Source organism: Orbicella faveolata, unplaced genomic scaffold (assembly GCF_042242905.1).
Source record: "Orbicella faveolata isolate gen_17 unplaced genomic scaffold, um_ofav_v1 contig_1, whole genome shotgun sequence".
Lineage (NCBI taxonomy): Eukaryota > Metazoa > Cnidaria > Anthozoa > Scleractinia > Merulinidae > Orbicella > Orbicella faveolata.
The window spans coordinates 4,017,407-4,044,646 of NW_028301536.1; the positions used below are offsets into that span (position 1 = coordinate 4,017,407).

The window sequence follows — 27,240 nt, forward strand, 5'->3', positions numbered from 1 at the left end:
CTCTTGGTATGCCTTTCGGCAAAACTAAACATGACGGTTTAACGCGGGTGTTCTAAGCCAATCCATTGTGACCAGTTCATATATTTCGGAAATTCAGCCACAGTAGCTGAAATATTTGTTTGACCCTGTCTGTAAAAGAAAGAGCTTTGTATGGTAGGAAATAAGCTCTAGCTCTTGGTAACGAGATAACATTTTATGTCTGTCATTGTTTGCAACTTGTGCTGGACGGTTGTTCCCTATATACTAAAAAAAACCCAAAGCTTTAAGTTCCCATTAAGGGATCGACAGGTAAAAATTACTGTTAAGAAAGATCATATTAAACTTGTTAGTCTTGTTATGGAAGGTGTCGGTGAGAGATGAAGACACTTGTACCTTTTTATCATTGTTAGGTTTGGGCTACGTTGCTGTGAACGAACGATCAAACTAGATTCTTCAATTGTCAGCTCAAACTGTGCTTTCAGTCGTACACCATTTTTCCTCAATAGCGTTCAGAGTCAAAAGTTAAGTAAACGGAGAATCACTCATACTCTTCAATAATAGTCCGCTTTACCTTTAGCTCCAAGGTGGCAAACGAAAATCGAATCACTTACATAACCGAACTTTCGTTGTTTATCCATCTGAATTTTTTTCGTTTGGATGCGAAAGAAAATTACGGTTAGTTTTGCTGCTTGAGGAAGCTTTTTCCTCAGTTTTGGTACCCCGAAGCATTATGGGCCCCTGGGGACACCTGTCAAACCACGCGCGCAGTGCATGACTGGAACTAAATGTCTGTCAAGTCTCGATTAGCAGCCACTGCACGGAGAATGGACACAAGAGAGCGGCGGAAATCGAACCTAATTTAAATTCTGAACTTTACAAAGAAGATTAATGATGCCCTTTATTGAAATTTGCTAATAAAATAATCAACTTGTCTAATAAACAACTATTCCATTTACTGCTTCCCATTCTCCCAGGAAGGCATCTGCTGTTGATTTTCGAGCCTATTAAAAATAATAAAAAATTACATTATGAGCTCGAGATTTCTGTCGTGTTATAGAAATCGAGCGCGAATAATCTAATTGTGTTAGTATAAATCTACTAGTCGTTGGAAACTTAATCTAAATCCTCTTCACAGACACTTCGAAAACGCCAAGAAGCGGCCGTCATTTTGTTAACAACGGCATACTGCCACGCTACTCACAATCTATCACAGACCAGATAATGAGTGGCGTCGCCAATCAGAGAAAGGCATTCGTGATAGAACGCTAGTACATTTACACTAATTACGGATAGAGCTCGGATATTGACGGGGTGGTTTCACAAAAAGCTTGAAGAGTTTGCGATAATTTCTGACGAGTTTTTGAGAGATAAAGGCAACACAGACATGCAGTTAAAAAGTCTCTGTGAAACACCACTGAGTGAGTTACCACCCCCTCCCCCAACCAATGCATCTCCCCACGCAGCGATCCCCTAAAGCATGCATTGGATAATACAACAATGCCCAGACTTTGTTTTATATCTTTCTCCCTCGGCTTCTGTACTGAAATATCCAGTCATATCTCCAGTCCTACCTTTAAGGCCGGACTAAATCCTGATGACTTACGAACATGCAATTTTGGACGGTTTCGATGACAACAGGTCCGGAACAGTTTCGAAAATATTCGAATATTTTCCAGAGAGATATTCCCATCGGTCTTAATCGGATGACATTCCGGCCGACAACTTCCAGATATTTTTCCGACGGTTTGAACAAATGGACAGTGATGTCCTGTGCGGCATGGATCGGTGCTACTCGTCCATTACCACAAACATCAGGTGCGTATTCAGTTGATTATGGTATTTTCATTTGCCAACTTTAATCATATAGAAACCTCATACATTCTACCAATATCAAGCAAGTTTAAGCTAAAAAGATCAAATACACTCTTCATTAATACGCTGGAATACATATACATGCAAACAGAAGAGCCAAAGCTAAACTACAGAGAAGTGAGCTGCAAAATGAGTTAGTGATCCTCCTGATATATCAGTCAAATTCTGAAGAAGATTCCGTGATTATAGTTTACCCAGCTGGCCACAAGGCCCAGTCACCCTTAGTGTTCCTATGGGTTCTAAGCCACCAACGCCCCATCATCTGTGCTCCCAAGACTTGGCCTTCATAGACCACCTGGTGCTCGCCGTAATCTTTAATAAACTGCACCTTGGAACCTGAAGAGCAAAGAGTTCAGAGCAGTTTATAAGTGGTAGCTCTGCCATTGTGCAGTCCCTTGCCCCCGACAGAAAAGGAGCGGGGTATAAACTAAGCTAAGAATTCCACCCCTTACAAAAATCACATGAGATCGAGATAACAAATTTCTCATGAATCTCAGCTAAGCTTTAGATGCTAAACAAATTCTGAGAAGTCCTATCTGCTAATTTCAACATCATGTGTACCGTTCAAAGTCAATTATGCTAAAGTAAAAACCAAACCAACAAACATCAACGGCATAATCTGCTTTGCACTTCGGTATGAGGCGGTAACAATAGGGACCTTTAGATTGGACTGCGAGTTCGAGATGGAGTACTACTACGATTTCCGAATTTCAAACTAGTGAAAGCTAGGGTAGAAAGCTATGGTAGCTCATGGGATAAGATGGGTATGTGACGTGATAATGTGGAGCCTGCAAACTAGAACTGAAAAGTCGTTCTAGTACTCAAATCTGAAGTCGTCTCAATTACAACAGCAAAAATAAAACATCACAAACATTTTCTTGATTTTAACGATCCGAGTACGAGTAGCAGTTTTCAATTGTGTCGTTAAACCAAAAGCAAAGTAATCGCTCTAGCCAATCACAAAGGACGCAGACAATTCAATGAGCCAATCAAAACTCACAGTAATTACATGCAGCTGACGCAAAGCGCGCGAAAACGTGTGCGAACGAATCACAATTGGTTTTGATTTTACTTCTGATTGAATGAAAAATATTGGCGAGAGATTTCCAGGCAATCGCGAAGCGTAGTAAGTGCAAAACCAATTACTTTTCAACACTCAATTGAAAACCGTCGTGACCTATGAAATCATGATTATACAAATCACAATTAAAAGTCATTCAGGTAGTTGTTAAAAAAACACCATTTTGGATTCGCTTTAGTATATTGTGTATTGTACGCACCTGTAATCTTTCCATTTTTAAAAGTAAACGAGCCAACTTCGTCGCTTCCCCTCGCCGTAAACTGGTCTCTGCTTTGGAAAGTCATATTCACATCAATAAGCCACTTACTTCCTGCAGACTTTCCTCCCAAGGCTCGATTGTCAACGAAGTAACCTTTCCAAAGGCCTGAAACAAATAAACAAATAAATAAATAAAACAAATAAACAAACAGACAAATACATAAGTGAACAAGTGACCAAGTGACCAAGCGAACAAGTGACCAAGTGACCAAGGACCAAGTGACCAATTGACCAAGTGACCAAGTGACCAAGTGAACAAATGAATAAATGAATAAAAATAAATAAATAAATAAATAAATAAATAAATAAATAAATTACCCGATTACCAATTAGACGTCTCAGCTAATCTCAAGCCGTAGCAAAACCAAAACCAAAACCAAAGTAATTGCTTAATTACTTTCGAATCTCAATTGAAAACCGCCCTAAATAAATAAAAAGCAAAAGCATGAATTCCTCAACGACTCAGTTTAAGAAAAGAGAAGTGACCTGGGCTGATATCTACAAAAAGCGGTGTTCTGAGAGGAACATTTTATGAGATTGTTGTTTAATGTTAAATCGAAAGTTAGGCGACTACAACACAGTGTTCAATCTACTGAGTTCTCTTGAGAAAAAATTGGAAATGGTCCTTGAAGAGACCCCCAATGGAAAACACCCCATGTTATAATGGTCCTTAAGAATTTACGAGAATTTCTGGATAATGTACAACAACAACAAAAAATTTCATTTCACCCCGAGTTAGAAATTATATTGTTGTAGAATAAAAACAAAAATGGTAGGGGTGCTGCCTACCAGAAATAACCAAAGAGATTTCTTGGTACCTGATGGTAGAGCTTGAGAGCTTTTTGAATGAAGGACGTAAGACAACTCTTTCGATTCAGCCGGCGACAGCATGCTGGTTGATTTAGGCTTGGGAATGGGGGCTGCTGATGATGTCGATTTGAAGGGAACGACGGTTTTCAGTTTCTCCATAATATGCTTGAACCCTTCAGCCTCACTTGAGCACTAACAAAAGGAAAAAAGGAAAAATCTCACATATCACTCTAATTTTTCATGATACATGTTAGTATTATACGGCTAGCTCCGTGAGCGGGCAAAGTAACACAAATCCTGCGCTGTGATTGGCTACCCGAACGGGTAGATGACGCTATCTTGTCCGCTCGGGATGACCCGCTGTGTCCTGCAAGAAAAAATTCCCCGAAAGCCATATAATAAATCCTTTATTGACCAAGCTTGTCCGGTCAAGATGCCTGAATATTGGCCTCGTCCTTATTTTGCCAGTTTATGGACTTGGACTCCGCCTCGATACACAAACACATCCACAAAAAAGAACTTGGCTAAAATGTAATACCATGTAGGCTTGGTCTACAACCCATATTTCATAACCGTCATACAAGTCGCCAGAACTGGCCGGGAAAATCACTGTCCATCCCTGAGGCTTCTAATGTACTGCAAGCACGCGGGAAAAGACTGGTGAGAGGTAAAAGTACAACGCAAGGCACGTGGTGCATGACGGGAAGATAGAAGAAAGGCAGGGGAGAGAGGCGGAAAGCTGTAAAGGAGGGCATGAAAGAGAACCGCAAAGAGGACAGATTCAGCAGTTGTCAGGAAAAAGAACTGAACACAGGTTACCTGGTTCAAGAACACTCCCTGGAAGTTTGCTAGCAGGGCATCCACATGGGCATACTTCTCAATGTTAAAATCTTCGGTGACTATAGGCATGATGACTGGAGATTTCTTGGTAAGGTTCTTGCGCTGTATGCAGTAAAATAAAGCAGAAGTGTAACTACATCATTTGGACTGAAAGGGTTTAAATGAGCCGTGAAAACGCCATCAGCCTTTTACCATAGGCCATGCGTGTAAAGTGAAATAGCTACCCTTAAAATAGTTACACGAGCAAGGTTGCTATGTACCTTTCTCTGACGCCCGCATGAAAAATGCGGTGATTTTTACATTTATTTTAAGACAACCGTTCAGTGAAAAGAATCAGCTGTAATAAAAGAGTTTTTGGCACGATGCATGAACAATCGCCTGGAGGAAAACCAGAAAAAATTTCAACGTGTGTACTATGGAATGCCAACTGAAATTTGACTGTCAGCAGACACGCGTTCCCTCCCCTCCCCTCCCCTGGAACATTTGATCACATACAATTCTTGTTTGCGTCATTGCAAAATTGCGTCCCTTGATGTTGATAGCCTCGCGGACGGGGGTGCTTGTCGTATCTTTCAGGGGTTAAAAAGTGGTTTAGTACCTCTTAGGGTTAGAGCCTCAAACGGCCCACAGCGGTATTGAGCCAAAATTATATCACAGGAGATAATGTGTTGTTTTAAAATTTGTACCTCTTAACGGTGAAAAAAATCTCAAGCCACACCCACAAAAAAGAATAGTGGTACCTCTACAAAATTTACGACGAGCACCCCGGTCCTTTTTATATGGGGGTTCCCCCCCCCGGCGGAGGGGGGTTGATAGCTAGTGTCTTACCGTGGCATAGTTGTATTCAAAGACACACTCATCTGATTTTGCCCATTTCTCGTTGAGAAAAATCAAGAAAACCTTGGCATCGCGGACGTTTGCGACAATTTCTTCTCGGAATGTTTCCCCTCCGTCAATATCTGTGCACATCCAAGTACTGATGCCATGGCTACAGCAGAAATAGCAGAAAAGAAAAACAAACTCTATCGTGATGTTGTTAATAAGTAGGAATGTGCTGTTGTAAAGCGAAAACTCCACCACCAACACAAGGGAGGGAGCTTAAGCGACGACGACGACGACGCCGAGGGCGACGCCAGGGCGACGCCTAGTCAAAAATGACTTTACATTTTAAAAGCGAAATTCGCGATCGTCTAGATCTGTTCGGTATGCCAATGGCTCTAAAAACGTGCTCAGGTTAAATATGCAATGACTGCGTTCAATTCCAAATGGAAATACGAAAAATTAGCCTTCGTCGTCCACGTTCAGTAGACGACGCAGAACTTGGTCATTTCACGTGGTTGTTTTGCGGAGGACGGCAAAGAAATGTACAAAGATTTATAACGCACGTGCACAGCTATTGTTTTGCTCATCAAACCTTTTGTTTAGTGACGTTCTCGTTGCCGTCGTCGTCGTGGTTTGCCTAAGCTCCTTATTAAATATATCCTGGACTTCGGATCGAGCGCTCCGGGATTAAGTCCTAGCCGGGGTTATTTTACTGTGTTGTTGTGCAGGACTATTTAATATCACAGTACCTCTCTCTACCCAGGCGTATAAATGAGTACCGGTTAATTTAATGCTAGGGGTAAACCTGCGATGGACTAATATCCCATCCAGGGGGGGGGGGGGGTTCTTTTTTACTTTAAGTCGCTTAATTATCATTAATACTATGGCCTGACGCAGAATTTACCTTTACCAGAACCCATCCGTGGCCGCCACCAGCCGGCCGTACCACAACCACCACTGTACCGTTACAACCACAACCCGGTACCACATCTCAACCACAACCGCCCGTATTGCTACCACTAACTTCGCCGCCAAGAGATTTTTTGAGATTTTCCCAAGCTCTGGAACAGTACCGTGGAGGGTCACAGAGTTATAGCTGTGAACATGTGCAAAATGACTTAAACCTGGAAATTAATGTTTCATATTTTATTATAACAAAGCACATCAGCAGAGTTTTTAAAAATTTCTGAGTGAAGGCCTAAGCTGGTGGGTTGCCAGGCTGCAGGAGGTCTATGGAGAGTACAAGATATCCTGAGATGTCTCAATATTACTGGGATATCATGCATGGGCCATTGTTATTTCACTAACTATAAGGCACGACACTTGACCAGGAAAGCGCTCAAGCCTCAACCTCGTTCCCAGGGTCTCACCCTGGGAACGAGGTTGCTCAAACCAAGAGACCCTTATTTTGATAAAGCCTACCTATGGAACACGCTTCTTGCCTTGTCTGCCAACGTCTTGGATGATCCAACGTTCAGACTCAGAAAATAATCAGCACCCATTTTTCTACGAAAACAAACAATCACAACTACCAATCAGTTCTAGGTTATATTGCAAAATTTCATGTAACAATTTGCTATTTCTTCCTTTTGCCTAAATGTCGTATTTCGTTCGTTTCATTCCTGTCCCGATTTAGGATGTTCAAACTAAGACCTAGTGGCCGAAACTAAGTCTGCTAAAACCTTGTACCGTTTCTACAGCTCTTTTATAAAATTCAGTTGACTGGGATAAATGAGGCTAGGTCGACATATCTATCACACCTTTTCGAAATTTACTCAACATTGCTTTCTGGAAACAAGTCAGAGGCTCTTGGTCGTGATAAATTAGCTCTTACAGCCGTATCATGAAAACTAATTTGCATTTGAGGGAATTCTGCATTTGTCCTACCGCTTTTAGAGATTATAAATGAACCAGAAATTATTAATGTACTCCGCAGCTTTGCGTAAATAATGTTTTCGAGCCTGATTACTTTTTATACACATATCAGACGGACCAATCAGTGACCCCTCGTGTGTCGGTGAAAAGCAAATATGAAACTTGACAAATAGTAGTTTTCGGCGATATTTACGCATTGCCGGGCTAAGAAAAGCAAACAATATACTTGTAGAGTTTACCCTCGTTTCTTTATCTGGGGACCACCCAAACGTGTCACGGTCCACTGAATTCTATTGAGTATAGTATAGTATAGTATAGTCTAAATGAACCTTCTTATCCTTTGCACGCTTCTTTTTGACTCTTGTGAGAAGAGATCGTCTTCATCTCTCCGCCATCGCCAGACGATGGATGAGCGCTCGCCAGTCCTCGGAAAATCTCGGAATTATTCATGCCTCCACAACTATTTTTACTGGTGTGGAGCGACGGTTCACGAAATGCCTTACGTGATCGAATAATAATTTTCAATTATGTTTGTGGCACGAAAGTAAGGACCTGGGCTTACACCCGAAAGTTTGTAACATTCGCCTCGCTGATAATTTAGCGGTAGCTAGGTATGGTTGATATTGTTTAGATACTAAAATTTATTTGCTCAAACAAACGTGATATCCTCCCACTTTCCACTTGAGCCAACCGTGAGTTCAGTAACAAATGGTCGACTGAGGTGATTCTTGGAAAGGAAGTTGAATACGAAAAATATTAAACAAATGATTTAGTAGCATTGACTTAGTCAGTTTACTGCTTTGCAGTAGAAATCTTTACAGTTACATGCTAATTCTTTTAAATTGGGTACAGTTATAGTTAGGCATATATTTTCAGATCTATGATACTGTAAATTTCTGGGACCGTAATTGCCCCAAAGTATACAATCAAGATAAACTTTCAGTCGTGCTAACTCCGTCGCCATGGCGAAACTGCGTCAAGTTCATTACCCTGCAGCGAATTTCACAACTGCAGAGACTAGTGGCACAGAATAACTTGGCCTATATGTTAAAAAAAAATTGTTCAAGGATTGTGTTTTTTTTCCAGTCATTTAAAAGGAAGCTCAACTTCTTACCTTGATAGAAACAAACGCTGAAAGAATGATTTCTCCCAGAATTTTGGAGGCTGCTGGTGCAAGCTAATTGCCCGTAGCGGAGTAAAGAAAATGAATAAACGTCACGGTTTGTGTCCACTGAGATTGCTTACGATATTGGTTGGGAGTTATTGACCTAAGAGTTAATAACCAATCACAGGGACGATCAAAATCTACAATGCATGTTTCAGGAGGGAAACAACTCCTGAAGAACGCAAAACAGGCTTTTTGTTTTTTCACGTATAGCCAAAATAATCGCAAAATTGTATTAAAAAGTTTGAGTATTATCTGTAAACTCAGTGGATACGATTTTAATTATTCAACTACTTTTTCTTTGTTATTTAGCTCCACAACGATGAAAAGTGTCAAAAACAATTAAGTCATCAATATTCAACACATAGTGCTGCGCTACAGTAGCCTTTTCGAATATTTCAGCCCTATATATATTGCGTTTTTTCTGTTATTTCATTTGTAGTGTGAAAGGTGAAAGGCTGTGATAGCCGCCAGCTACATACTTTAGTAGCCTTGAGTAAGACCGTTTAGAAAAGTTAATAAACGCTATCTTGGGGTAGTGCATTGTATGTCTCCAACCCAAGGCGTCATGAACCATTGCACGAGAAAGGAAAGGAGGGGTGACTGGGAACGAGTACGTAACATTTATCTCCCCTGCGTTAGAACGAATTGGGGAAAACAAAGAACTGCCTATCACGCTGTTAATGATTTTAATTCTCTCAGCCAGATAATACGAGACTCTGCTAATGTAAATATTTTCAAGAGACAGGTGTTTAATTTTTTAACTTAAGTGTTTTATAAATTTCATATTTTTAGTTCTATTAATTAGTATTAATCTTTGAGGTCCTTTTCGAAAACCACATGTGCGTGAAAAAGTTTCCTCAATAAAGATTATTATTATTTATTTATTATTTATTTATCTCTTTTGGCGAATCTTTGCTGACGTGACTGTTTACATTTTTCCTCATCAACATACGACTTTGCGCAGAGAGGGTACCACGCTAGACACGAATTGACTACAAACATTTTAATGAACTTTTGAAACTACGTAATTGGTGAAATGTTTGGCTCTTTGGGTGTAATATTCGAAAAGAAATTGGTTTTCAAAAAATGCAATATTTCTGGGTGGCAAAAGCGCTAATGAGCTCATACATTCTTTGTAAGATTTCGAGTTTTTAAACCCGCGTAGCTCAAAATGTATACAAAACATCGGCCTCAAATTCCTTGGGACGGTTAATCGTGCTGTGCGCTTGCAATATTCAGAACTAATGTTTTTGTAGCTCTACCAGAAACTGTATCGCTTATGCTAATGAGGCAAATATTGCAAACAAAAATTCTCCTATTTATCTCGTTGATAAAAGTAAAACATGGAGAACCATTAGAAAATCACATAGTCATATTAAGTGGTTTTGAACCAAAACATTTCACTGATTTTCTTGAACAGTTCATCTTTGATGTGTCCATTTTGACCGCCGCACATTATTCTTCTGCTAACTCTTTTTCTTCTTCTCTACGCGTTGTAGCTTTGCTAGGTTTTGTTTTAAAGTGGGGTTGTCTGCATCAAACTTCGCTGCGATCTCATAATGATGTCTGGCTTCTACATGTTTACCCTGTGAAGAAATACAAATAGTGGCTGGTGATCACATTTGAAGGAAACATCAAAGAGCTTATTCCATGTTTATTTCTACTATGTTTTTGTAGAACTTTGATGTAGTATACAGGGTCATATGTTTTATTGCTTAATCCATTTTAATACAAGCTTTATGTTTTTCTTTTCTGTAATTTTGGTGGTTTTTGCTGTTTTCAGAGCTCTGTAAAAAAAAGTGGAAAAAACCCTCGAAGTTGTTACAATAAGCCATGTTCTAGACGAGCAAGGGACTGAGTAGAAATATTTTAAATCGATTTAAAACTTTTCTCACCAAACTATACAAATCTCTCTTAAATCACAACTTTTCAAAAGTCTATGACATCTTTGTTTCTGAACGTAAAACACTGCCATTTGGTAACGTTACTAACTTTTAGATGCTCCTTTAGGTACCAGGCTCAGTTTTTCAAATTACTTGATTTCAAATATTCGTACCCAGTCCCTTGATCGTTTAGATCATGGTTAATTCACTCCAATTTTATACAAAATTTATAGCCTCTCAACCCTATAACGTTAGTCTCTTTACTGGACATATTCTGTCACATAACCACACATGTGCATTCAATCGGATCGTTACTCACCTCAAGGTGGAATATAACACCAAGATTCAAATGAGCACTCGAGTGCTCTGGGTCCAGCTGCACCGCTATCTTAAAACTCTGTTTGGAAAAAGGAGGTCTTTACTACTTTTCCTTTCAAAGTAAGATACCATTGACATGGTGCACGTCAGATGCGAGGTAAAAAAAAAAAGGAAACCGAAAACACATAAAGTAGGTTGCTGTCGCCGTCGTTGAATGGTAATAAGACCAGAATGGAACTGCCACGGACACTATTTTCTGTGAGCACTCTCCACTGTTATTCCCTTTCAAGCCTTTGCATGCACTAAGGCCGCTTAAAGGGGAACTGTGCAACGACCCAGTTGTGACTACCGATGACCTGCGTACATTTGCATAACGCTAGATGGTACGTACGAAGCTGGCACGTAACATTCTTTCCCCCCGTGAAATATCAAGGAATATACTTAAGACATTTGTCCAGACCAAATGTAGCACGTCATCGCATTGGACCAACGCCCCTCCAGGAGAATCATTACCAAATTATAACAACACAACTGAGACTGGATGAACATCAAGGAAATCCAACTAATAAGAGACTGACCACTATTTTTTTTAGGAGGTATGGGCAATTTCCAGAAAAAAAAAGCTGCACAGCAAAAAAGGCCCACCAAAAATAAATCATGCATAACCTAAAGGTGAGAAAACAATTCATTCCCCAGAAAATTGCGCAACACCCCCTCGAAACAATGATGGTCCGTCCATAAACCTTCTAAGCTTGGGCGTTTTTTTCCCCATAACAGACCACGTGATTTTGAATTCTCTAGAGAATTGACATTCTTTTATCCATTTAAAAAATTAGTCATTCATATACACGCCACGCGACCATCTGAAAATTTTACAGCAAGAATTCTCAGGAGTTTCGTCACATGGTCTGAAATGGGGCAACAAACTGCCCAAGCCAAAATGGTGTATTAAGACAAATTTCACATCTTGTCACTCTTACTTCCTTAGCCTGTTGCATGTTTTTCAAGTCTTTATGCAAATTTCCTTGATGATAATAAAGGTCAGCATCGTCACCATGGAGACTAAGAGCGTGGGTAATAACCTGCAGGGCCTGCAAGAGGAAAGGAAAGATACAAAGAAAAATATATGGATATATATGTATATATGCCACTTTCAACGAAGATCAAGCATACTTTTTTTGCCATGTGCAAGAATTGTTACTGGCGTCAATAATAGTATTTTTCAAGAGCATGTTTCTGTCTACATCACCCTCTACCAACACCTTACGGAGTGAATCCTTGAAGGACATAACGATTGTAATATCTCGCAAAGACAAAGATATATATCTGCGTGACGTACGAGTTATAACAGGGACGAGGATAGGATAATGACATTTTTAATTGCTTTGTCACTTTCAGCAAAATGCGTAGACTCAAGAGTTAACACCTGAGGAACTCAGTTAGGGGCATAACTGGTTCGAAACTCTGCACTCACACGAACTAATATGTCAAGCACAAAAGCTTGCAGGCAGTGATGAAAAACTACCCAATGCAACCTACGTCATTAAACCTACGTCATTAAATTGTCCATTCTGGGCATACATTCCCGTCAATGTTTTGTAATGTTCTTGGTTGTTAGGATCATCTAGAACCAGGCCCTTCAGAATGCTCACAGCCTCATTGAGTCTGTTTGTTTGACCAAGAAGAACGGCCTGGGGATAAAACAAAAAACAACAAAAAATGAACTTACCATAAAACAAAAGTTGTTACATTAGCTGAAGCACTGACTGATAATGATTCACGCGCTCTGACATCACGATATACCATAATATTCCGATGGTTAGCGCAACGCTTATATTTTTCCAAAAGGGCATTTTGTTGTCGTTGTTTAACACGATGAGCCGTGAGGTATTTCTTTTAAGTCGTCTGTTGTCTATGTTGTTGTTTTTTGTTTGTTTGTTTGTCTGCTTGTTCACTGTTTTTGTTTGCCTTGAGTGAGTGTCACAGATTCAGTTTAAATGTATAGCACTTTGGTTTTTACGCCAATCAGCTGCGACTCGTCATTTCGTTATCTTGATGAAGTCTGGAAACACTTTGTCTTACAAGACTTCGGCCGATCTGTTGCCCTGAAGCAAATTGAGGCAAATTGTGATTTTCTGTGCACAATGTACTGCAAGAACCATCACGTCCGTCCATCCGTTCGACCGTTTCAACTTTTAAAACTTCAAAACGAGTTGTACTCAGTTTATATGGTGAAGAGTACCTTGTTGTTTCTTCTGTTTTGCTCTGGTTGTCGAAACCATCCAGTCCTAATATCAGTTTTCCGTACGCCGCAATAAGGCTAATTGCTCAAATGTCGTCTTAGTCCTGCGATACATCTTGATATTTTAGTTGATATCACTGCCATCAGCCAAGAATAAGTGTACTCACATAATTTGATCGAGTGTCAAGGTTTGATGGGTCCAGTTCTAAAGCTTGTTTCCAAGCCAGTTCAGCTTCTTTCAACTGTTTGTTGTGGTAATACAATACTCCAAGCAACTGCAGCGTACTCGGTTCCTGTTTTACTGACAAAGCCCTGCAATAACAATTGATTGAAAGGCATAAGTAGTGTGAACAAGAGGGTAGCCTCGAATTAGGTAAGCACTTCGAAGCTGTGCCTCGAATAAGGTATCGACTAATTCGTCCTTCTTTTAACCCGGAAGTCAGGGAGGTGTATATGAACGGTACATGTATCAGCAAATTGCCGGAACACGTTACATTAAAGGCGCAGTATGCCATTATACAATAACACAATATACCTTCAAAATGAAAGAAACAGAAACGAAACAGAAAACATCAAACTGGTTGTACTGATTTGAACTAGAAACGAAAAAGCCTGATTTCAAAAACTGAGAAAAGCTTAAACAACAAAAGACGAACTTTAAAACGTTGGGTTAAAACTTTCAAGATGAACTTTTCTTATGCAACTCCTAGGTACTCTAAATTTTAGATTAAAGTGTCAAACAACGCGATACCCCACAGCTCCAGACACACTAATCTGATACAAAGACAGCACTTCGTCTTGTATTTTTGGACTTCAGCAAAAATTTTGATTCAAATGCATTAAGGAATTATGCAATCGATACGCAATCAGATCCATACCTATAATACAAGGCTTGCTGAAAAATAGTCCGATTATCTTGCAAAAGAATAAACAAATTATGGAATGTGCAGTATACGATTTCAAGGCCCATCAGTATGGAATTCCATCGACGAAGATATGAGATTATCGTCATTGTCTTTGTTTAAAAAGAAAATGAAACACCTCTCCATCAAACTTCATTAGATATCTGTGCGTCGCCCTTCCTGGATAAAAAGAAAACTGTTTTGCAATGTAGGACGTTTAGTCTACTGGTACGTAGCTTTATTTGTTTATTTCTTTTTTTTGTGTCTATGTTTGATTGTTTTGTGTCTCTGACCTAAACATGTAAAATATCTTTCCTTTTAACTAGCTGCCTGGCGTTTTTAACTCTTAGGATATTTAAGTTTGCCAGCATACCTATCATTTTTGCGTTGATATAAAGTAGAAAATTTTTCTCTTTTAACTCTAGGGTAAAATAAAGTTTTGTTGTTGTTGTTGTTGTTGTTGTTGTGTTGTTGTTGTTGTTGCTGCTGTTGTTGCACATAGTGTACTACATCTCAATACAAACCTCTTATAAGCTTGCTCCGCTTCCTGAATATTTCCTGCTGCACGCAAATGCCGACCCATGTTCACCAAAGCCACTGTGTGATTGGGGTTGAGCTGCAGGGCTGTTTTGTAATTCACCAAAGCTTCTTTCCCGCGACCTGCATTTAAAAAAATGAAAGACAACACCCTTATCGTAATGTGAAAAAAGATAATGTTTTGGTAAAAGCAGCGTCTTCCTGTCACCAAAGATGTTCATTCAATCATTAAAGTACACGGTGTGCAAGATGGCGGATGTTGTAATTTAAGGCTCGCCCCCCTGATGTACAAAGGCCAATACGCGTTATTAATGTAATCTTTGTTGTAGCTAAGTGCAAATACGAAATCTGATGAGGAAAGATGGAAGGAGGGAAAACGTTGAATTGTTCGTGAACTGTTTGTTATTGGGCTACTGTGAGATGTGATTGGTGACCAATGACATCTCAACTTTATAATAAACTTGATAAAAATGAAAATTTTTACTTCCGGTCAAGCATGTATGGAACTACTTCAACCGATCATCGATTACCTAGCTTAAGACTGCCGCACACTAGCCGGTCTTTTGTCGTAGAAGTGCAGATTTTTTGTCGAGATCAAATCGGGTTAAAATTTGTCGGGCCATCAGCTTGCCGCACACTCCAATTTTTTGCCGCGACTAACCGCGTTGACGCTTGTGGTCGAGTCATCCAAAATCAAGATGCCAGCCTATTCCACTGACGTGACTCTCGTGACATTTCCTGATTGGCTGAGACGCGCGCGAACCCCGACAAATTGTCACAAGCCGACAAGGCCCGACAAGACGTTTTGAGATCTAGCAATGTTAGATATCGCCCGACAAGCCCCGATCTTGTCGCGGACTTGTCTGAATTCACCGCGCACTAGCCAACAAGCGAATATTTTTTGTCAGCCGACAAAAAATCGGATAGTGTGCAGCGGCCTTAAGTATACATTATTTGTTGTTGCTGTTTTTTATTATTATTATTATTATTATTATTATTAATCATGTTTCTTACTATAATGGTCTTTCTGATCGCTGAATATAATGCATATCCGCTATACTGTAGCTAACTACATGTCCACATCAATAGTTAGCTTTCCAGGGCCCCTCTGGATATCAGCCTCGTCGCTGAATGGGCCACCCTGGCTAAATAAAGTTTACCTTTACCTTTACCTTACCTATGTGTTAGAACAATACCTAAACAGTAACACTTCTTTCTTACTCACCCATTTTGCCAAGGAATACTGCATAATTGTTGTACGCGTCGCCGTTTCTGGGTTCTAATGTAAGTGCTCTTTTGTAAAACTCTTCAGCTTCAACGTACTTCTGTTGTTCGCTGAGCACACCAGCAGTATTCATCACGGCATCCAGATAATTTGGATTTAACCTGACAAAATAACCCATGACCTAGTCATGATCAATAGATGCCTTGCCTTAGTTTTAAGGCGTGATAGGCACGATTCCTTGGGTTGCAAAGTTTTGAATTCAAACTGTGGGCGACCTTTGATTACGTTGGTAGTTTCTGATCACCTAATTCTCTAGCTTGCAATGCAGGGGTGTTTTAGCGAGTGGGCCTATTTAAATTGGGCGGGCGCCATCTTGGATTCCCAACACACGAGAGGAATGGGGAGTGGAAAAAAATGTACCCTAGGTAGGAGAAGTGCCGCTGAAAATTCGTTCTCTCACCCTACCCTCCACGTTTTAAGAATCCAAGACGGCCACCTGACACGCGACTAAATCTATCCAACGCTCACCAAAAAACGCATGGACTGCCTTATACTTAATTTCAGCTCCTCCATTTCATCCAGTTTCTTTGAAACTGGGCAAGATGATAACGGCAAAGGTGTAAAGTGCTGCCGCTAGTAGGTATTCTTTATTTTACCTGATTGCTTCTTTCAACATTGCTTCAGCCTCTGACAAGCGTTTTAAGGACCTAGACATCAATGAAAAACAGTCAAAAGTGTGTCTACACACGTGGAATAAATATTGATCTTACCATGTTTAAACACTTTACCCATTCGATATGCACACTGTAGCATCATTGTCTGACAAGAATCACAAACAACTACATGTACTAGTGATTACTATGGTTTTGGTTTAGCGGCATTCAATTTAAAACTTCTCTATCGCCAAAACATGATGACGCTCTAGGGAGCCGAATTCACTCCGGACCCTTCGACACTTCGCCGGAGAAATTTAAAAACGCAGCTTTGTTTCTACGGTTAGGCTACCGTCCACACTAATCCGTCACGGAAACGGAGCTTTTCGAAAAACGCTCTTCAAACCGGAGGAATTTGAAAACACCGGCTTTGCGTTTTAGTGTGGACGGAAACCATTTTGAAAACGGAGCTTTTCGAAAACGGTGACACCACGATAATAATGTGATTTCCTTTCCCTAGTTTTCCTCAAACACAAATCCAAAATGGTCGGTCAGGTTATTGTTGCGTTTTCAAATTCCTCTGGCATAGTCATTACGCTGACAGAGAACATTTGATGCGTTTTCAGAGTGAAACCTCCGTTTTCAAATTTCCCTGGCGTAGTGTGGGTGGGGCCTCAGTCGCTCTTAAGAGTGAATGGTTACTTACGCCAAGCGTGTTCCAAGATTGAAATACGAGTTTGCGTGATAAGGGTCATACTTTATGGCTTGATAGAAGTGCTTCATAGCTTCCTGCAAGCATAGAAAATAACACAGATATATATCAAATACGATTTAACTGTTTTTGCTTTGTCTGATGTCTTACATGTTGAAAGTTATGTTGACAACAAATATGTGTGCAGTCCGGAGACAAGGGTGTGTACCTCATTGTTTTCCAAAAGAGTACCAAGGTTGTTATGAGCACTGACGTGATTTGGAGCCAACCTGAAAACAGGAAAACAAAGACGGCACGGTTATTGTTATTTAATAGAACTTTCCAAGTGTCGTTCTCTCTTTCATCCCCCTCCCCGCCCTTCCCTCCAAACAGGCATATACTACCCAAAATGCTGTTCCACCTTAGCTGCTCTGTTTACGAGGCTACATTAAGTCACACAATCCATTGGATTAATCAACGTGGCTATGACTAAAGGCTCACAGCTGCTTTTAATAGGGAGCTTAAGCAACGACGACGACGACGCCGAAGACGACGCCTGAAAACGAATTAATTTACCAGTGAAATTCGCAATTGTCTGGATCTGTTCAGTGCGGAAATGGCTCTAAAAACGTGGTCAGGCTAAATATTCAATGAGAGCGTTCAATTCCAGATGGAAATACGAAAAATAGTCGTCGTCGTTCGCGTTCTTCAATCTACGCAGAGTTCGGTCATTTCACGTTGTTGTTTTGCAGAGGACGGTTAAGAAATGAACAAAGATTTATAACGCACGTGCACAGCCATTGTTTCGTTCATTAAACCTTTTGTTTGGTGGCGTTCTCGTCAGTTGCCGTCATCGTCGTCGTGGTTTGTTTAAGCTCCCTAATAACTGATTGTCGTTCTGACGATGACAATGACTTTATTAGGATCAAATATTCATAATTAGATGTGTAATGGAAATGTACGGAGAAATCAGATATGGATCAAATGGGAAACTCACCTTAGAGCAGTCTCATAGTGAAGTATAGCCTCCTCGTCCCTTCCAACGTCTTTCAGAAAATTGGCATAGTTATAATGTGCTTTTGCATTGTGAGGAAGAGTTTCAACCCCAGATCTAAAAAGCAAATACCAAAAAAACAAAACAAAACAAAACAATGTATACTAACTGATAGTGTAAAATAAATCCTATAGTCATTTGAAATTTATACCTTAGTAATAAATCATTAACCGAAAGGCTATATATCAGACTCGGATTAAAGGATAGAGGCCAAAAAGCAGTTGCAAGTCTTTAAGTAACAAAACAAATATTCTCCATACTAATTTCTACTGGTAGTTCTGTGGGGAAAATTTGGTGAACTTTCGCTCGGTGAAGGGCTACAGAAAAAGCCCTCATCTTGGTGATATACATGCAAGTACCATTACGTCGACCGTAGTCTGTGTGCCTTATAGGAGAACCTTTACTGACATCATTGTTTACATTTTTTCCTCATTAACATACGACTTTGGGCAGAAAAGGTATCACGCTAGTCGCGAAATGACTACAAACATTTAAAGAGCTTGTAAAATTTAGCCGGTAATTTGAGAAATGTTTGGTTTGCTTTACAAAATTTTGCAATAATGTTCAAAAAAAGTTCAAATGTTGTTGTTTATAGTGGTCAATGCGCTTAGCTACACCCAGCTAGTTCACAGGCATGCCACTTGAACTGAAAGAAACAAATATATCTACTAAACATAATGGGCTTAAAAATCCCAACTGGCTCGAGGCAGACCAGTTGGCTATTAACAGGTATAACTAAGGAGTTGAAAGAGGGTCCACTGAGAAACAACTCCAGCTTAGTGGTCAGAGCGGGACTTGAACTCGCGACCTCCAGTTTTCAAGTCCGGCGTCCTTACCACTCCGCCACGCTGCCTCTTCTTACCAAGAAATGATGGAAACCCCTGACAGTTTGTACAAAATAAATGTTAAAAAAGACTCAATTGTTATGTTTACCTGAATAATGTCTCTCTGCTGCTCCACACGCGGTTTCGAACCACGTCTTTCCAGCAAAATAGTCCTATCAGTACGAAAATGCCTGACAGTAAAACCTTGTGCAGCATATATGAAGTCACAATGGATGAGGACTTGAAAGATCCTTTTGTTCCAATTCTGTTGTCACTTTGTCCACTTGTGTCTTTGTTCAATGCTTTTCTGTTATATCGCACAACTGAAGCCAGTTTGTTGAGTCCACAAACAACAAGCATACAGAATCCCATACTACAAATCAAGGGGAGAAGAAAGTTAACTCAAGCAAACCAACCCATCGAATCAATGAAAGTATTATACGGTGTGGATATTTTTTGTCTCCTCCTCACTTACAACGCCTCAAAGAATGGAGGGTGTGGGGTGGATAGGGGGGTAGGTGGGATGAGGCAATTACGTCTTGACTTGAATTCAAACTGCAAGAAATGAGCAGGATATCTGTAAGACGAGTACAGTTCATTAATTTGTTAGCATTGCTTCTTTATTCGCAATCGTCCCGTGCATGGCATTGTTTAATTCTCAGTATATAAAACTGATCTTACTTTGAAGTAAAGGGCTACAAAGTAAACCCGAATGCAGTTGATTCCCGATAACTCGAGGCCCTGGTAACTTGAAACGATATTGGTTTGCTCGATTTGCTCCTCACATTTACTGCAATTTTACCCGCCGCTCCGTAGCTCGTAACTTCGACAACTCGAAGTGATTTTTTTTATCCCTACAGGTCATTTTATTTATTAATCTACCCTCGAAAACTCCAAAACTCATTTGTCAATTTCTAAATTAAGAAAATTAATTCGTTGCAATTACATTTCATGTGTTGCAGTACAGAGCCCACTATAGTATTCTGCCATTTTGTTTTATTTTGTTCTATTCCCTTCAAATCTGTTAGAATTTGCTTGTACCGTTCCTATCCAGTTTTACTCTTTCTTTGTAATAAACCTGATTGAAACGCATACCGTTTCATTCTCTAATTTCCGCTTTTTTGTACTAATTTCCCTGTGTTATGAGCTGCCGATAACTCGAGCTTTTCTGGATTCCCCATGAAGATTAAGTTATAGAGAGTCAACTGTATTCCTGTTTTCCTTTTCGCGAGGAGGCCTGACTCTCGCTTACCTTGGAATGTACAGAATTCTTTCAGCAACAACAAACCCGACTCTGAAAAACAGGTTGGAAGCCGGGAGGAAAGGAATACACAGCAAAGCCAGGGATAACACAAGAACATCCTGTTCATTGGGCTACAAGACAAAAATGGAAAACAAGGAATTTCCTTTGTCACAATCGATACACGCTAACAAAAGTAGCTGTGGTCAAATTAATTTGCCGCACACAAAACGCACTATCACGCACACATTTTCCTAGAGCTGTATAGGGCACAAAACGCATATTCTCGAAACAGCGCTACCCAGGGGATTACTCCCATATAAAACGGATGGAGGCGCTTGTCGGAAATTTTGAAAAGAACTCCTAAAAGGTACCAAGATCCTGTTTTGTGGGCGTGGCTTTAAATATTTTTCACCCCTTAGAGGTACCAATTCTCAAACAACACATCAACTGACACTGACCTTTTTCTGTACCGCGAAAACTCCCGCTGTGGACAATTTTGAGGCTGAACACACTAAGAGGTGCGACGAAGCACCCCTGTTCTTTATTTATATGGGAGTACACCCTGGGCAGCGCTACCCTCAACTGGACGTGGCGCTTATTGAAACACTGGATTTACGTGCCTACATACGTAGCTTCTTTAAACTTTAATAATAAAGAAAGGAAGACAGACATTGGCGTTTTAGAGCTATGGAGGACGTTGCCATCGCTTTTTGGATACAAAAAGAGATCTGTTTTGTCGGATATTAATAAGAGAAGAAAATTGAATGAGTTGTTGAAAAGCGCCACCCCTAAACCGCGTCCCTCGAAAAAGCCCCACCCTCTAACAGGCGCCGAATCAAACGTTGAAACAAAATAAGATCAGTGGCGCTTTTGCGAGTACATTTGGTTAGGCTTCATCAATTTGCAAATAAGATGGTAATTTTCTTTCTTCCTTGCAAGGGCTTAGTTTACATTGAATAGTATTAGGTTGCCTGAATTTCAATATGCCTTTTTTTTCTGCACTGTACTTTCAAACTGCCAATAATAACATGATGTCACAAGTAGCAATCGTAATATTTCAATTTGTGGCACCCATGCCACATCTTACTTGATACTATCATTTTAATAAACTTAGAGTTATACCTTCCAGTCAGCAAAGCGAGGCATTTTTCCCTCCCCAGAAAGCTCCTGGTTCCCTTCCCCAACCCTCTTTGCCCAATTCTGGAGCCCGTTCTATCATTTTCCTACACTCACACTTATTTTGTTGGATAACAAAGCAGTGTAAGCCAGCAGTGCTGCCACTATGACAAACATTGCTGTTGCTAAGTTGCGGTAATCCAGCAGAGACTCCACTAGAGGTATACTACCCATCTGCCAATCATAGCTCAACACACTTGGCGATAGCAGAAGCCAGGAGTTGAAGACAAGTAGATACCAATATGTCATGATGCGAGTAGCGAGTGAGTCTGAGAATGAAGCAGGATTATCCTGGGCTGTGAAATAAGGAAGATTACCACCAAGCATCCACACTCTGAAGACCATCAGCAAGAGAACCTGTAACAAAGATAGTAACAAGTACTCAACTCTCTCAGCACTGAAATTCCTCTAGTATTACTACGTCCACGTCTAAACTTAAGTCATCTTTCTTGGTTTAAGTACGTTTTTCTTATCGTAGTGTGTTTGTGTGCTTTTTTTCTTTTTGTCTTCCTTTGCTTTTGCGCATTTAGCTTTGCTTAGCTAAACTTTATCTTAAATTATGATCATTTTGTGTGCACATGACAGTATTTTTATTCTTCTATTAAGTCATAGGTATCTTTAAGACTTTATGCTAGTCCATAACGTAAACCTTTTTGGCTTCCCTAGGCTTCCTTGGATTGATGGTTTGTAAATATATTTATAAAATGGCAAAAAATATACAAACAAAGAAGGTTGTTAGAACAATATTCATTAGGCTCTTGAGAGCCCTCAGGTTACAAACACTCTGGCATGGATATAATGAAGCACTGACTCGAATAATGATTACAATGTCCAAGAAACCATTGAGTTAAGGTCATCATAGATTATCATAAGTCTGTAACTATAAAAGAATACTTACTGATATAGTAAAAACAACTAGTCTGATCAAAAGGGGCTTAAAAAATTCGACATCATGCAATTTCCTTTCCTTTATGAACCTGCAAAGCAATAACAACAAGGGAAAAGGACTATGACGGATTCTGCTCAAAGTTCGAGCAATAAGTGCAAAAATTATTTACTAAAAATCTACTCACAGCACGGTAACTTTTGGAGTACTATTTAAAACAACTCACCCCAGTTCATTTCTCTAAGTGACCCCGCAATTAAATTTTCAAGAAAGTCAATGTCAAACCTCGTAAGAATGCTTAAAGCGTGTGTTATTGTGTTTTCAACTAGTGCGAAACGTCTGTGTTAATTGAAATATGGATAACTTCAACTTCAATTTTCTCTCACGGGGTCAGCTTGAGAGCTTTAGCCTCAATAAGTTCTTCTTAACTGTATTCAAAATATTGTCATGCCATGAGGTTTATTTGGTAACTTAATTTTTGCCATTATTGCTTGAATGCTCTGTGGAAATCAGCTTAATAGTCTTAACAAAGTTAGATGTTGTAATCAGAGGGGATTTGTAAAGTTGGCAGTTACCATAAAGGAAGTTACTACATTGGGCAATGATGTAGATTGCTTTATATTTATTGTAATTGCTTTGTCCTTTAATCTCGTAATAACATTAAACAAATACAACAAGCAATAAACACAGTATACAACTGAAAAATATATTAAATATGAATAAGTGTGCAGCAGTTAAAGTAGCAAAGTGAACCCCCCCCCAACTCACAGGGGGGACTCCCATATAAAAAGGATAGGGGTGCTCAAAGTGCCTTTTAGCCAAAGCTTTTGTGGTACCTTCTAGGGTATTGAGCCAAAGCAAATGACAGGAGATGACAGGATGACAGGATATGGTGTGGATTTAGAATAAAGTTGTTACCTCTTAGGGGTGCAAAAAGTTTCAAGCCACGCCCACAAAACAGGATCTTGGTACCTCTTAGGGGTTGTTTTCAAAATTTCTAACGAGCACCCCGGTCCTTCTTATATGGGACTCTCCCCCTATCCCCACCCCCACCTCCAGGAGCAAAGCATTCAAGTTAGCTTTATTTAACAAGCATAGGATCATGTGTAATAAAAAAAAAATAACTGCTTCAATGTGGTTTAACATGATTGCTCTTTGGGAATCTCATGCGTCTGAGATTTAGTTGATCTTTTGTTCACACAGTCCAATGAAACCCACATTAGTCAAAAGATTATGAAAGTATATTCCTTACCTCCAAAGAAACCTCTTGTTGATAACTAAACAATCATAGACAATACAAACACCAAAGACGGTAATGCCATGCTCTTTAACAAGCATTGCCATGGAGCCGAAGATCACAGAAAGTACTGTGTACAGAAAAAACGTACAGCCTTTGTTTCCTGTTGACCTGCAATTGCAGTGAAAAATTATATTTAATCTCTGTAAATTGCAATTGTATTTAGTAATGTAACAAGAAGACTTGAATATTGGAAGAAGACAGGGACAAATCCAGGAATTTCTGAAAGAAGGGGATTACACCCTTGGCTGACACATGTAACTTTCAATGCCATCAGCATGGATAGTACACACTGTAAGAGTGGGCTACTAGGGGGTTTTAAGGGGGCCATGCCTTCCCCCCCCCCCTCGGAAGATGCTTCCAATATTATCCTTTAAAACACCATTTCCAGCATTCCTGAAACTTGACATATGTTTGTGGCATGATAATAGAATCTGGAGTTTCCCTTTTGTTCACCAGAAAATCAAAAATAATAATGCAATTATGAAATGCACATTATCTTTTCCTTACTTGACAATCAGTCAATTGTTGTAAGTGACACAACTTTGTATAAAACAATTATATTCTATTATCTTTATGATGTGTCATCAAACAAATAGTAAAAAAGGCTGTTCAAAGTGGGGGGGATGGGTGTAACCCCCTCATTCCCTCCCCTGGATCTACTGCTGGAAGAGATATGCATGTAGAGGAAATATGATTTACCTCACAAATGCCAGGAAAGAAAGTAGGAACAGAAAGCATGCTACTACATCAGCACGTCCTACAACTCCTGTCACCTGAGAAGATAACAGCTTTGAATAAAGCGTGATGTTGATAATTTATATTTCATACAATCTTAGAGCCTTGCAGTATGTATTTTCACAAGATTCTTCCCGACATAGTTTGGTGGAAGGAACCCGTGGGGAGGAACCTGTGTGGGAGTTTACCTACTCCCTGCAGATGAGGTACACTCTAAGTCAAAATTAACCCCTTTCATGAAAGGATTAAAAGTCAAAGTCATGTCCCCTCTCCCATCCCATCAAACATGGTGTTTTGTTACCCTCTTTAGAAAATGTCAACTTGCTCCCAGTCCTTGTAGAAATATTCAAAATATCAACGATGCGATGACAGAGCAAACCCCCTTAAAAATCACAGGACGTGGTGGGAAAGGGGGGAGCTGGTTTGGTGGACATCAAATGGAATGCCCTATCTGAATGACAGGATATATGTAGTGTTTCCACATGACGTCATGGCAGCCATACTGGTATCCTTAAGCAATGAAATGGCAGCCATGTTGGTGTCCTAAACCAGTCCTGTGGGAGTTTGACTCTTTTCTTACGTAAACAGTTTCTTTTGGTCTGATAAATTTGCATGGATGTTGGCCACATGAGTGAAAACTCTCTATATACTGCATCCTGGATGGACAGGTCCAAAAACTTTAAAATAAAAGCACATATTGGGCCATTCCATTAAATATCTGCACCCCCGCCCCCTCCCCTCTGCCATGATAGAAGACTTTGAATTTTAGCTGAAAGGAAAAGTAAACTTTCTACCCCCAAGAAAGGAAGATCAAAGCGCTAACACAACCCCCCCCCCCCCCCAACCCCCCCACCCCCCACTTCGGAATTTATAAAAGATCAAAGGCACCGACACAGTTACCGCATCAGAAACGGCTACCCCCTCCCATTCAGATTTCCGTGACCCTCAATAGACAAGGGGGGGGGGGGGCGAGGATAAAAAATGGAATGGCCCTTTACTTGATTCTACTCACAGCTTCTGTGTGGACAGGATGTGAAGCAAATAAAAGTCCTGCGAGAAATGCAAGCACATTTGATTTGAAGGCGACCGTCTCGCACATAAACATGTACAGCAAGCAAACCACTCCATGCAAAACAACATTCACTGCATGATATCCAAATGGATTTAACCCGTGAATCGCGTAGTTCATTCGAAAGGTTAGTGTGCAGAGCGGTCTGTAAGACTTGTGACTTCTGTTGCTCGACATTGGCCTGCCCCAGAAGTCATTAGACAGTATATTAAACAGTGGGTTCTCTGATCGTATGTCCGTGTTATCCTTGATCGCAAACACATCATCGTGAACTAAATCGTACTCCAGGGTATTCAGATAACACGCTATCGACGTGAAAGCAATAACTCCATATCTCATACTTGTTGGTAAGTCAGGAAAAGGTATGTTACAGTGACTGCAGCTAGCATCATGGCTGAAACGTCTTCGACTTGTTTCCTGACTTCGTAGCTTCAAATTCGCCGCCATCTTGAAACGAAGTTATCCCGGGTTACATTTCGGCCAAGACCTGGGAAGTTTGCGTGACTGTCATTGGGTCACGCCATCACTATAAAAGCAGCATTTTCAGCAGCATTTTCAGCTGCCTAACCTCTAGTTCTAGGAAATTCTCTTGTCGCAGAACCAAATTTTTTCACTAATTGTTATGCAATTCGCTTCTTCTATTTATTTAAACACAATTTAGTTTCGAAGATTTACGTGTGCAGTTAAAAGCAGTAAAGCCTTGAGGAAAAGGATTTTCTCCAAGGTTTTTTTTCTTTTTTTCAGTAAACCCGGAAGTAAAGTAAGTTGGAAGCCTTTACCTGATAGATAGATCACTTGATTTATACACGGTAAGTTCCACTCAGTTGTATACAAGCAAAAATATCTACAAATGTAAAAATTAAACAAAATAATCATTATAAAAGTAAATACAAAGAATAAAAGCCTAATCTAAACAAACTGACCTAATCTAAACAAACTGAGCTAACTAACTATTTTTAAAAGAAATAAATAAAAACAAAAGTACTGCTTTACAGGGACGCCGTGTCGCTGATTCACACAAAACTGAAGTTACTTAGCTTCGTCTTAAATTCACCTAATGTTTTGGATACCCTAATATCAGTTGGAAGGCTATTCCGTAACGGGGCACCGCTATTACCTGTGTTTCAAATGTTTCAAGCATTCAGTTATTCACACTAATGTCAGGTAGCCTCGTTCAGTCACAGCCAAAACGCTCAGAAAGAAATTCATAGAGATATTATCAGCCGGCTCGACAATTTTAAATACGTAATATACAGATTTTATAGTCCGATTTCTAGTAGCCTCCTCCAGGCGTTCAGTTAGTTGGGGCGCAATACGTTTCGCGCTGCGCTCCAACTCTGACTGAACCCTTGGAGAAGGCTAGATTTCTAGTTGAGTTGCACAATATAGGTAAAACTTTATTTACGCAGGGTGGCCCATTCAGCACAGTGGCTGGTATCCAGAGGGGCCCTGCTAAATACAATTTCTAAAAATATAAAACGTCTAATAGTCTAAAATAGTTATAAAAATAGAGTTAAAAAATATTTCTACTGCGTGATATTCAGCATCTCTTTTATCAATAAGCTTCTTAGAGATCAAGGTAAGTTTTTTTATGAATTGTTTGCGGTCCAAAGATAACGTACTGTCAGATATTTGATATCTCTCCTGCCCTTTAAACTCACCTCTTCTATTATTTCAACGCTTTCTTCGAGGTTTTAGTATAAGTAAATCTACTAGCGTATTATCACGAATGCCCTCCTCTGATCGGCTACGCTACTCACCATCTATTCTGTGATAGATAGTGGGTAGCCTAGCAGT

At 39.9% G+C, this 27,240-nt stretch overlaps 2 protein-coding genes across 2 annotated transcripts; both read right to left on the reverse strand.

Moving 5' to 3' along the window:
• Positions 1–851: 851 nt before the first annotated feature.
• LOC110052450 (uncharacterized) lies at positions 852–8,238 on the reverse strand. Its single transcript, XM_089285665.1, has 6 exons — positions 7,085–8,238; positions 5,669–5,828; positions 4,820–4,942; positions 4,009–4,192; positions 3,132–3,296; positions 852–2,187 (listed from the first exon to the last, which is right to left on the reverse strand). Exons 1-6 carry the CDS (start codon positions 7,162–7,164, stop codon positions 2,042–2,044), a joined length of 858 nt encoding a protein of 285 aa, XP_089141791.1. The 5' UTR covers positions 7,165–8,238; the 3' UTR covers positions 852–2,041.
• Positions 8,239–9,693: 1,455 nt separating this feature from the next.
• LOC110052322 (protein O-mannosyl-transferase TMTC1-like) lies at positions 9,694–25,924 on the reverse strand. The gene is made up of 18 exons (XM_089285437.1): positions 25,387–25,924; positions 24,339–24,412; positions 23,592–23,747; positions 22,352–22,430; positions 21,511–21,810; positions 20,287–20,408; positions 19,144–19,407; positions 18,154–18,267; positions 17,386–17,446; positions 17,172–17,254; positions 16,469–16,519; positions 15,813–15,973; positions 14,575–14,710; positions 13,316–13,460; positions 12,460–12,597; positions 11,887–11,997; positions 10,908–10,985; positions 9,694–10,291 (listed from the first exon to the last, which is right to left on the reverse strand). The coding sequence occupies exons 1-18, from the start codon at positions 25,888–25,890 to the stop codon at positions 10,172–10,174; spliced, it is 2,697 nt and encodes an 898-aa protein (XP_089141563.1). The 5' UTR covers positions 25,891–25,924; the 3' UTR covers positions 9,694–10,171.
• Between the last annotated feature and the right edge of the window lie 1,316 nt (positions 25,925–27,240).

Coding starts and splice junctions, on each gene's coding strand:
- LOC110052450 (XM_089285665.1), bottom strand. CDS start 7,164: ATGGGTGCTGATTATTTTCTGAGTCTGAACGTTGGATCATCCAAGACG. Junction 5,829..7,084: donor GCAAGAAGCGTGTTCCATAG/GTAGGCTTTATC, acceptor TTTCTGCTGTAG/CCATGGCATCAGTACTTGGA. Junction 3,297..4,008: donor CTCTCAAGCTCTACCATCAG/GTACCAAGAAAT, acceptor TATTTGTTTCAG/GCCTTTGGAAAGGTTACTTC.
- LOC110052322 (XM_089285437.1), bottom strand. CDS start 25,890: ATGGCGGCGAATTTGAAGCTACGAAGTCAGGAAACAAGTCGAAGACGT. Junction 23,748..24,338: donor TCTTTCCTGGCATTTGTGAG/GTAAATCATATT, acceptor CTGCAATTGCAG/GTCAACAGGAAACAAAGGCT. Junction 19,408..20,286: donor AGAATTCTGTACATTCCAAG/GTAAGCGAGAGT, acceptor CTTGATTTGTAG/TATGGGATTCTGTATGCTTG.